This window comes from Notechis scutatus, chromosome 4 (assembly GCF_049901735.1).
Source record: "Notechis scutatus isolate UNSWTSFEM ecotype Mainland chromosome 4, rNotScu1.2, whole genome shotgun sequence".
Lineage (NCBI taxonomy): Eukaryota > Metazoa > Chordata > Lepidosauria > Squamata > Elapidae > Notechis > Notechis scutatus.
Genome location: NC_142012.1, coordinates 118,285,426 through 118,297,717, shown reverse-complemented (window position 1 = coordinate 118,297,717; position 12,292 = coordinate 118,285,426). Strand labels below are relative to the sequence as shown.

At 36.2% G+C, this 12,292-nt stretch overlaps 1 protein-coding gene across 14 annotated transcripts in view; it reads left to right on the top strand.

The window, feature by feature from the left end:
- The window catches only part of ADD3 (adducin 3), a 96,819-nt gene that overhangs the window by 67,977 nt on the left and 16,550 nt on the right, over window positions 1–12,292 (top strand). For all 14 annotated transcript variants that reach the window (XM_087964578.1, XM_087964571.1, XM_087964580.1 and 11 more), the window contains 5 exons: window positions 5,504–5,706; window positions 10,018–10,156; window positions 10,738–10,889; window positions 11,026–11,106; window positions 11,349–11,498. In XM_087964578.1, coding sequence (XP_087820704.1) covers window positions 5,512–5,706; window positions 10,018–10,156; window positions 10,738–10,889; window positions 11,026–11,106; window positions 11,349–11,498 — 717 coding nt within the window. In that variant the 5' untranslated portion in view covers window positions 5,504–5,511. The remainder of the gene's footprint in view (window positions 1–5,503; window positions 5,707–10,017; window positions 10,157–10,737; window positions 10,890–11,025; window positions 11,107–11,348; window positions 11,499–12,292) is intronic.

Sequence of the window (12,292 nt, the reverse complement as noted above, 5' to 3'; positions counted from 1 at the left end):
GTTATCAGTGATTAACGACTGGCATCGCTACAACTTCATCGAAAACTGGGGACCATTGGATTGCAGGGATTTGTCCTCAATTTAAACTATTCAGTCTAAAGAGCTAGCAGACAAGAATGAACCCAAGCTACTAGATCCTATCTCCACCCTCTGAGAAGGAGCATCTCAGGTAAGACCAACGACCCGTTTCTTTGCATTGTATAATTAATGTAATGGGCAAAGTTATTCTGTAAATTTTGGGTCCAGTCTTTACTGACCTTGAACAAATCATATATTTATGAGACGCTAGACTCTGAGTGAATTTGCCTCGCGTTCACAGCAGTCCTGTCTTGAAACTTTGGACATCATTTTCCTGTATTAGTAATTCCAGCTATGTTGATACCGTGTTTCTTATATAATAAGGCCGGGTCTTATTTTTTTTTTGAGCCCCGAAAAAATGGCTAGGCTGTCTTTTCGGGGGTGACTTAATTCCCCCCCCCTTGCATCTTTGGGCAAGTGGGCAGCGACGGCTTGGATGTTGACCTCGGCATTGGTGGGGCACTTCGTATTGGGGTCAACGCAGGCAACACCATATCCGGGTGTGCAACAAAAGTACTTCCTAATGGCAAGCCCCCCCACCATCCCCCCCCATTTTGCATTTTTTAATATAGGCCTTAATTTGGGGGGAGGGGCTTAATTTCATTTCATGCCTGTAAAACATGCTGGGACTTCCTATTGGGGGAGGCCGTATTGTTGGAGAAACAGGGTAGTTGGTTCTACTGGCCTTCAAGATGAGATGCTGTCAAATGAATTCTAGGTGGCAGTATTTTGGTGGAACTTTTGTTTTGATAATACTGTTAACATAGATAACCTGAGTTAAACATTACATGAAGTGATTAACGACAAAGAACTCCAAGGGATTGCACTATGAAAAGAATTGTGTAAATAGTCTAGCAATGTCTTTTGAGATAGTTGTTCGTTTAAACTTTTGTAAAATCTGCCAGTTGTTGTGTCTATCACTTCAGTTACTTATCTTAAATATTGAACTTAGACTCTGAATAGTTGTTTATGCTCTTACATTTTAAGGAAGAATAAACATAGCATATAATCAAAGAAATTTTCAAAAATTATATTGAATATGTAGTTGTACACTTTTGAAAATAATGAGAAAAATATGAGCATTTTTTAAAATACTATATAAGGTGGTATGAAAAAATATATAATTCTTAATGAATCCCATATACCCAAATACCCAATTTACACTTAATGCATTGTTTGTGTTTCTTAACTCTAAATGAAAATTTTCTTTTTGCTCCAAAGGGAAGCTTTGTAGAGAATGAAGCAATCTGATCTTGATTGTGTAAAAGAGGCTAGGAACTAAAAGGAAATATTTATACATTGCCAAACTCTTGGCCTCCAAAACTGTCTAACTAAGACCAAATGTATTGTGCATTTTTTTAAATATTGGGTCATAGAAACCATAGAAACAAGCTATTGCTCACAAGAAAAGTTTTTTTAAAGAGTTCCATGAGTACAAATTTATATAAAAATGAAAATAAACAATTACAATAGCCAGCTAAAAGAAAATAGAGAATAACTGCACAGTTGTCTAGCTTTCACTAATCAGACATTTCAGAATACCACCAAGTTAAAACAAAACATAAATATTTTTAAATGCTCAGTAAATCAGTGCAGCATATAATGCAATAGATATATATATATATGGTATTCGGCTTGGTTCGGGTATTTTCCCACGTCGTTGTAGTTGTTCTTTTAAAGTTGTAGCAACGTTTCAGCAGAATCTCATCTGCCATCATCAGGCTTCTGTATTGTGTCCAATACAGAAGCCTGATGATGGCAGATGAGATTCTGCTGAAACGTTGCTACAACTTTAAAAGAACAACTACAATGACGTGGGAAAATACCCGAACCAAGCCGAATACCATACATGTAAGTACCCACGAAAACTTAAGAAAACAAATACATACATACATACATACATATATGTATGTATGTATGTATGTATGTATGTATGTATGTATGTATCTTTGGTTATTCGGGTTTTCTCCCGCGTAAGATTGGAAGTATCTAGGCAACGTTTCGATGAAGTCTCATTCATCATCTTCAGGCTTCTGTCTTCAGCTCTGTGCTTCTCAGAGTGATGTGAGCTTGCAGCTGCTTCTTCCTTTTAACTGCTAGTGGGGGTGTGACTTGATTGGGTGGGGGCTTGGCTGTGTTCTGATTGGGTGGGAGTGTGTTTTCATTGGTTGGGGGTTTGGCTGTGTTCTGATTGGTTGGGGAGTTGGCCATGTTCTGATTGGCTGGAGGTGTGTTCTGTTCAGGTGGGGGCTTGGTTGTGCTCAGGTTGGTCTTAGTTACTGGGGGATTTGAGCTGGTGAGCTGTGATCTTGCTGTTTGGCTTCGAGTTCGTGGTCTGAGAAGCACAGAGCTGAAGACAGAAGCCTGAAGATGATGAATGAGACTTCATCGAAACGTTGCCTAGATACTTCCAATCTTACGCAGGAGAAAAACCCGAATAACCAAAGATCCACATACAAATACCCACGAGAACCTCAGAAAACATATAGATATAGATATAGATATAGATATAGATATAGATTCATATTCAAATGTAGTCCTATGATTTAATGCGGAATGTAAAGAACAAAGCCCCAGCTGGGTCCTTCCTATTTCAGATATCTTTTCTCTATCCATCTGCTGATGTTGACTTATATCCAAGCCAAGTTAGGAACAGTGAGCATAAGCTAGGTCATGACAATCAAAAAAACTGCAACCAACAACCAGCTGTTTCAGGCTGCAGGGATTGCCATTGCCTATTGCTGCCTCCGTGCGCCCCATTTTCAGCCTCCGCATCTCATTTTTTTCTTCCGTGCGCCCAGTTTTCATCCTCCGCATGCCCAGTTTTTCAGCCATTCAGAACCCCGCCACCTGGAACAGGCCAAAAATGAGGCGGAGACTGAAAACAGGTTATGGAGACCGAAAATGGGGCACGTGGAGGTGGCAATAGGCTATGGCAATCCCTGCGGCCTGAATCAGCTGATTGTTGGGAGGCCAATCCAACCGACAATCAGCTGCTTGTGCTAATCAGGCTGTGCTAAAGCTGAAACAGGATGTTTGCTGCAAAGAGGTAAATTGCTGGGAGGCAGAGGCAGATTATTTTTTTCTTGTCTTCCTTCCCAAAAACTAGGTACGTCTTATACTTTGGAGCGTCTTATACTCTGAAAAAAATGTTAATTGATAGCTATGTTATATGCATAAATTTAAGTATCCATGTAAAATATCTACAATAGTAGATAGTTAGGAGGGCATGTTTCATGTAAAGATCTGAATAAAAATGACAAGCACAATACCAGGCATTTTGTTGCCTAAAATAAAGCTAAATTGATGCGCCCCATTGATTATTCTTCAAGTAATAGCTGAAGAAGAGTTATTGTAGAATGTTACTTCAGCAATAAATCTTAAATTCTGACTGTGATCTCTCAAATAATATTAATTTCTGAAACAGGAAAGCTGCTTTAGTGGAATGAAACTTTATTAAATCTCACGCAACTTTCAATGGAACTCAAACAATTTGGTTTTCCTGCTGCACTCTCCAATCCAATTTAGATAATATAAAGTTCAGATTTAATGGTTATTACCCAATCCCAGATATTCTCTTCCTGAAATTTTTGTACATATACAGGACATGTTCCATAAGTACCAGATGCTTGAATATCTCTCCTGCAATTCAAAAAACAACAGCAAGAACTCCTAAAAATAACTATATTGCTATGATGAGCTTTTGTTTGTTTAATTTTGTCTTAATTTATATCTGTCCTGACATTTATGTTGCTAATGTATCTTATTTTATATCATATTTTTGATATCTTTTATATTTAAGATATTATTTAATATTATAAGGTATATTTGAAAGCAAGCTTAAAGCATTTTTGCTATAAGTATAGGAGTTGTTTTGTATAAGTGGGTTTCAAGGACTTTCAAGTAGATATTAAATGTATTTTAATAGATAATGTGTTTTCTCAGTAATGGGAAATTTATCCAAACCTAAATTCTATCAGTAAAAATATAAACAAGTTCATGGCATGGATTATAAGTAATTGAAAATAAAAAATAAAATATGTTTTGATTTTCCAGTTTTTATAACATAAAAATGTATTTTTTTAAAAAATGAGTAAAACCATTGATTTATTTAGTTCAGCAATTTCAACACTACCTGGCAGCAGTTTTCCAGGGCTTCAGGCAGGAAATCAGTAACTTCTTGATGCAGAGCAGATGTGGTTCCTTTGACTTAACCAAGGAAAAATTTCATTTACACTAATTTACAATTGGATATTCCAAATTGGTATATTGGAATGTACAGGTACATTGTCTTAAATTTAGTTATTGCTGATATAATCCTAAAATAAAACACAGCAGTAATTTGCAAGTATTGGTTCTATCATTTAACAGTGGCTAGAGGAGATTGCTTCCTTAAAGAATTTAGATTTAATCCTGTCATAACAGAGGCTTTCAGTGCAAGTAAAATGTGATATCACTCAAAAGATTCAATAACTTTTTTTGACACCTTAATGGATTCTTGTCATGCTTTCTTCAGGCTGTATGGAACTATATGACCTTATTGCACGCAAAAGAGTTTGCTATCTAGAAAGTCTGGAAGTTAAAACTAAGGATATCTTTAGTGCTCTACTATAATTTCCATAAATTACCAGCCAGGGTGTCACTCTAAGGGTAACTATAATATTTGACACACCTTAAAGATTATAGACTGAATGAAAACAGTGGTAAATGTTTATTGAAATAGCAGAAAACAAGAGAAAGATATAAATTAGACAGGACTGAGTTATGATCTATAACATCATTTTATAGGCCCTGTCCCTTCTATTGTTCTGGGGGAGTAGCTTTTGAGTGACAGCTGACAAGGACTATATCTGGTTTTATAATAGGATAGGGTATCTAGATGCAGGAGTACAAGCTTTGCTTCGTCCGCTGGAGCTAGTCCTAACCCAACTTTTCTCCATACATTGCAAGAGCAAGAGCACTTAGACTTATATACTGCTTTACAGTGCTTTACAGCCCTCTCTAAGTGGTTTAACAAGTCAGCATATTGCTCCCAACATTTTGGGTCCTCATTTTTCCCAAATTGCCCCCAACAATTTGGGTCCTCAGAAGGCTGGAAGGCTGAGTCAACCTTGAGCCTGATGGGATTTGAACTGCCAAATTGCAGGAGGATGCTGCCATAATATTAAATCCCTTCGCATTTTGGAGGGAATTTGAACTGATTCTACCTGCTGTGAATAATTTTAAGCATAAATTGCTATTGATATTGCTAAATTTAGGCAATGTTATCATAAAGGTATAAGTAAATTGTTAGCAATTCTATTTTTTAAGGATATTCTAACGTTACTTTCTGCTCCAGGGATTATATATATTCATGCATGTAAAGTCAATTAGATTATTTGTTCTTATGTGCTATTAAATTTCTCATGGCTTTTTAATATTCTAGATTAAAGCATGAGTACTGAGATCAGCCAGGGAGTAATCTCAACCCCTCCGCCCTCCAGCATGCCTCACAAAGAGAGATATTTTGACCGCATCAATGAAAATGACCCTGACTACATCCGTGAAAGAAATATGTCTCCTGACCTCAGGCAAGACTTCAACATGATGGAACAAAGAAAGAGAGTCACCCAGATACTGCAAAGTCCTGTGAGTAGGATTCAGGGCAGAGAAAATCCCCCCCCCCCTCCAAACCTGCATGTTTAAGTGTTCATGAAAAAAAAATATAAAAAGCAAAAGTGGACTGAACAAAGGAGGGAAGACCTCATTGACTATAGGAGAATCTATGTCGTGATTGTAACTTTTCACAAGTGGATTGTTTGTTCAGTATTTGCATAGTTTTCATCTGCAAACAAACAGTCCTTTATCCAGAGTTCGCTCCCTCCCTCCTCTTAAGCAATGCTTCATTAACACTGCACAAAAGTAGCTTTCCAGCTAAGTTTCAATTGATTGCTGCTTAGTCACAAGGAAGAGAAGGAAATCTTTAGACAAATACAAATTGTTGGGACGTTTTCTTGCAGAATGGCATTCCATTCATTTGACTTCTATATCAAAAACTCCCTGAAAAGTTGTTACATACTTGTTGGAACAAAGTAAAATAACATTGAGATAAATAATCCATCTTAATGTGAAGTCCAGATAACACAGATTTTATAGGAGAATATAATTAGCAAATAAATCAATTTTACTGCTTATTTTAATGTTGGTACCCTGAATTTTGCCAAAAATTCTAAGATAGTGAACTGTAAATGTAGTTGTTAGCAGCTTAGCACCCTTATTATAATATATAAATATTTTTCATTTGGATTTTGCATAAAACAGTTTTAACATAAAGCAGTTTTTTTATAGTTAGCTGATTTATATTGCTAGTGAGACCTCATTTAGGAACAGATAATCATTTAAATAACTAAGCGGTTCGGGTATAATTATGCTGCCTTTTAATAGTATATGGAGATTCTCAGTTATCCAGGTCATGGTTGCCACAAAGGTGCTTTATTAAGAGGCAACTGTACTTTCTGGTTTTTCTTTGAAGATGTTTCACTTCTTATCCAAGAAGCTTCTTCAGCTCTGACTTAGATGAGGAGTTGCCTCTTAAAAAAGCATCTTTTGGACATAATAGTAGTTTTGTAAAGTATTCGAAGTTTCTCCAAAAGTTCTTATCCTCTCCTTTTTCCAAATTTTGAATAAAGTAACATTTTAGTAAACTGTATTGATAACTATTATCTTAAACTATTTTGTTCAGCATTTCTGTTCATTACTCCATTATTTGAGTCTTTTCAGTAAATGTTAACAATGCAATATTTCTAACCAGTCTCTTTAGAATAGTTCTATTTCTTATAGAAAGATTATAATATAGGGTACTTTTTAATTCTAACTAATGCCAGTGGAATAAATTTTTGTGAAATATTCTTTAGATAGAAAAATATGACCAACTGAACCACAGTATCATTCATGTAAAGGTGCACTTTACAGGAACCTGAAAATCCAGAAAACCCCAGCATAAGTTGTAGCTACCTTACCATGAAAGGGGAAAAAATTATAATTGTCCTAAAAAATAATCTGCTTCACTATAAATTTAGACATCTCTCTTCCCCAACCTCTCTGTATGTGAAAGAGAGAGAGAGAGAATCCAAAGCAGTTTATGCTTTCATATTGTTGTCCAGAAAAATAAAAATTGCTAACATTAAACAGAAGAATAAAACAAGCAGCATTCTGGATAGTGAGATAATGTGTTGTTCTCTCAGGCCTGTGTTGGGAAAAACTTAAATGTGTTTGTCCAGTTAGATTAAATCACTTAGTTTGATCAAGTGAAAAAATTGTGCCCTGTCAGACCTAACATTCTCAGAATTCCTGATAGCATATACAGCAGAAAGACAGCAGATGACAAGGAGAAAAAAAAAATCAGAATAATCAAAGACACTGATCTCAGGACTTGAGAAGTAAAGCTTTATAGTATGCTTAGGCTCAGCATATATGTGTCAGCAGATACGTGGCTCATGTAGCCCTACATATTGCATTATCTCATTTTAAAGGAGGATTTGTTACAATTTTAAACAATTCAGTTTTATTCATGCCACCTTAATACATGTGTCACTGAAACAGGATCATGATGAATGGGAGGTTGGCTTCTTTAATACTAATTTTTACTTAATAAGTAAAGAATAGAGGGGTATATGAGTACAAGCCCACCAAAATACTCTAGCAGTAGGTTCTCAGTTGAGCACATTTCAGTGGATGAAAACTCAAAGCAACTGCTTTTAGCATAGGAAACTGTGCAAGAAATAAATGTTGACAGTGCTCACATTGAGATCTTTGTTTAATGTGTTCTGGTGATTTTTACCAAAAGAAGAAACAAAACTTTGGTGTGAATTCCAATTATTCACTGCAGTCTGCACCTGGAGATACATAAAGAGCAAACATATTCCTGCCCTCCTTTTCCCCAGATTACAAACTAGTGCTACAAAACTACTGCTTTTACTGTCATTGCTAAGCTAAATAAAAGCCATAAAGCCTGCATTTAAATTAATAAAACTATTATTGCAATAGCAAAAAATACACAACACTATATTCATATTGTGTTATAAGGGGAATTGAAAAACCTCCCTAAATCAGGGCTGACAAAATCGTGGACCGCGAGCAGGATATGTCACGGGCTGGCCATGCCCATGCCCGGTTTAGTGAAGGGGGGGGAAGTCCTAATATGTCATGTGATGCTTCCGTGATGACACAAGTTTGACACCCCTGATCTAAATGTACGCTAAAGCTCAGTATCGACACAAAGCACACATAAAGCTCAAGCAGTCAACCAAGGAAACAATATTTACATTTTAAATACATTCTGAAAGTTTAGTATTAACATGACACAAGAACCATTGCTAAACTAACTGCTATTCCATAAGCAAGTGAAGGATTTACTGTTTCAATGAGTTTTCTATGTTTAGTGATTGCAGGTGTGCATGTGCGTGTGCTGTCTTTTTAATTTAATGTTTGGTGCTAGGATTAGGCACTTTTGTATGGCATCACAGTTCTCTAGATTGGGGCAATAAATAAACACACAGGGTAGAAAATATAAACTTTATATTAATTACCGTATTTATCGGCGTATAACACGCACAGGCGTATAACACGCATCTTCATTTTAAGAGGGAAATTTCAGGAAAGCGCCCGTTTCACCCCCACTCCCACCCCCGGCGCTTCAATCCACAGTGTCCCATTCTGCCTGCCTGCCTGCCTGCCTTAGTTTCTGGTTGTTTGGGAGCAGCTTCGGCTGAGAATAATAACTATTCGCCTCTTTTACTCAGCCGAAGCTGTTCGATTCAACCATTAACGAAGGCAGGCAGGCAGCAAACGAGCACTGCGGGCGGGCGGGCGGGCGGGTGGGGTGGGGAAAACAGGCGCTTCAGGAAGCCCGCTTCTTTGAAGCAGTTTCTTCCTGTGCTGGTGGAGGAGCGAGAGAGCGACTGAGAGAGCTGACCCAGAGAGAAGGACAGGCTTCGGTTGCTTCCTCCCTCCCCTTCTTTCATTTGTGTCCTTGATCCCGATCCCAGCAGCATTCACCGAAGGCTTCTTAACATTATATCGGCGTATAACACGCATACATCATTTGCCCCCTATTTTCAGGGGGAAAAAGTCGTGTTATGGCACAATCATCTGATAGTTAAGCTATGGGGGGTGAACTCAACTGTGCATCCTGCCATGCTGTTGTAGTCTCTTCTTGAGATTTACATTTAATTGGTCAATTATAACAAAAGGAAACCAGCACACACAGAACTCATATAAGTACATAGTAAAGTTATAGAAACTGATGTCTTTCAAAGTAAAGTATCACGTGCGTTACATCAGTGCGATTTGTCAGCTTTGGAAGCCATATTGGCACCAGAAGCTTCCACGCTGCCACATTTAGCTGGAACACTGACACGATTAACAACATAGATGTAGAAACCCAGTAGTTCAGAGATACTTTTGCACCCAGAATGGGACAGCTTGCCATGGCCAACTCACTGCAGCCAACTCACTATGACCAACTCGCCATGGACAACTCATTGTGGAACAATTTAACAATTCAATTTAATTATTGAAAGTAAATAAATTATTTTAATTTTTGTCATTCACATTTCATTTTGTCCCTCCTTTTTCATCCTTTTTTAATGATTCTATTCCACCATTTCTTTGATATTAATGTAACACTTGTCCCTTAGCAAGTTGTCCTGCAGCAAGTTGGCCATGGTGAATTGGCCATAGTGAATTGTTACAAACCCGTTCTATAACTATATTCAAGGTCTTTCTTAATATAATTCCACACTTCAGCATAGTTATTCTGAAACAATTCATATTAGTGTAATCCCTATATACTTAACCTTCTTAGTTTAAAACCTGTATTTTTCATCAAAAATTCTTGGTGTTGTATATTGTATGTAGCCATTGTGTGTTATAAAAGATACTATTTTAAATATCTTACAGGCTTTTCGGGAGGATCTGGAATCTCTTATTCAAGAGCAGATGAAGAAAGGAAATAATCCAACTGGACTGCTTGCCCTACAGCAGATTGCAGACTACATAATGGCAAGTTCTTTTGCAGGATTTTCTTCATCACCTCTAAGTAAGTAAAAGTGTTACAGTAAAATAAATGGCTAAAAAATTGTCTTTCTTATTTAGAGATCTTCTATCAAGTTATTCCTTGTCCCTGAAGTAATTTATAGGTACTATATAGCAACTTGGTAAAGTCACTACAAATTTCCTTTGGCCCTTTGCAATTTTGTTATTTTTAATATAGAGAGAAAAAAATATGAAAAGAGTTGATGTTCTGTATATAACAAATATCCCTAATGCTGCTGTTTTATTACTTAACGGCATTAGTTTAAAAGTTGAAATAACTTTTGGTTCCATGTTGATAACTTTTTTATTGTAATGAATAACTGTTCGCTTTTTTTTTTTTTTAAGCATATGGCATATATAGCCAGGGACTTGAAATTCAAATGATGTTTGAAAGCACTTTCTGACTTCAGAGTTCCTTTTTTCCCACCACAATTAGAAAACTAGCATTATTCAGATATTGATATAATATTGAGCAGTTGAAAGTTTAGTTGGAAAGAAATTGAAAGGTGAACCATTGTACTTTTGTGTAATCATATGTTTTTAGGAAGAAAGTTTTTTCAGTTATTTTTATCAATATCATTTTAGGCTCTGGACTGATAACACCTATTAATGATCTACCTGGGATAGATACTACTACATTTGGTAAAGGAGAAAAACTTATTCGTTGTAAATTAGCCAGTTTGTACAGGATTACAGACTTATTTGGATGGGCACACTTGGCCAATTCATATATCACAGTGAGTATCCTGAAGTTAACATAATCAATCATTTCTGCCACATTGAAATATGTTCCAAAGTTCTTATCTTTATGAACAGTATTTTTTATATTAAATATACAAACATCACTATAATTTTCTTTCTCTTCATTTCTAGGTAAGAGTAAGCAAAGAACAAGATCATATTCTTATCATTCCAGAAGGTCTTTCATTTTCTGAAGCGTCTGCTTCCAATTTGGTATGTACTTGACCAAATGGATATTTTTGTAATGATTTTAATTTTATTCAGGTTTTTCTTATTTTTAAAAATCTTCTACCATCTATATTCATGTAAATCCTTGATGGAACTCTTCCAAATTGTTGTTCTTTCCCACTATCCTACCTGATATATTCTAAAGCTTATGCCTTAGCGACTGGCAGTGACAATTGAAATGTATTAAAAAGAGTTTTACTTTATTGTGTCCCTCAACTTTTGTTTAGGTAAAAGTAAATATTATAGGAGATGTAGTTGACCAAGGAAGTACCAATCTGAGAATTGACACTGCAGGATTCAGTCCTCATGCAGCAATTTATTCAATGCGCCCAGATGTCCGATGTGTGATCCATATACACACTCCAGCAACAGCAGCAGTAAGTCTCTTGCCACTTAGTAGGAACATCATGATGACTCACTATTCATCAAAACTTGTCTCTTTTATTGTTCAAGCCTGGATTGTCTTGCATTGTGAAGTTGTGTAAAAGTTGGATTCAAGTCTCAATACCTTTGCTTTTAAAAGATTAGTTAAGATATATCTCTTTAACTACGCTTTTAATTGTTAACTATTTTTAGTATTTGCAGTTTTTTCATGCTTTCATTGTTACTGTTATTATTAGTGTATTACCAGAGAGCAGTTTAGTCTAATTGTTAAGGCATCGGGCTAGAAACCAGGAAACAATGAGTCCTAGTCCCACTGTAGTCATGAAAACTGGCTGGGAGACTTGAACTTGTCACACTTCTTTAGCCCAACTTACCTCACAGGGTTGTTGTTGTGGGGAAATGGGCCTAGGAAAGATGATTAGATATGCTTGCTGCCTTGAATTATTTATAAAAGTAATAAAGGTAGGACTTTGAAAACTCTCAAATAGATCAATGGATTATGGTGGAATATAAATTGAATATAAATTGATTGAACAGGTGGATAGTATGGTATATTGAGTGGGTATGATGGGATGGAATGGACAGGACTGAACATATAGACAAACAGGCATCACTGGACTGTTATTCAAAATCTTTACTAGACCATCTGCTTTGTATTGTTTATATTGTTTACAGTCATGAAATTATCTAATAAAGGAGTATATTTGTAGTTCAGAGTTGACATGAGGGGTTTTAAACTTTAATTAAGCTATTTGTTTTTAGTTTTTCATATTCCTCAGTCATATGT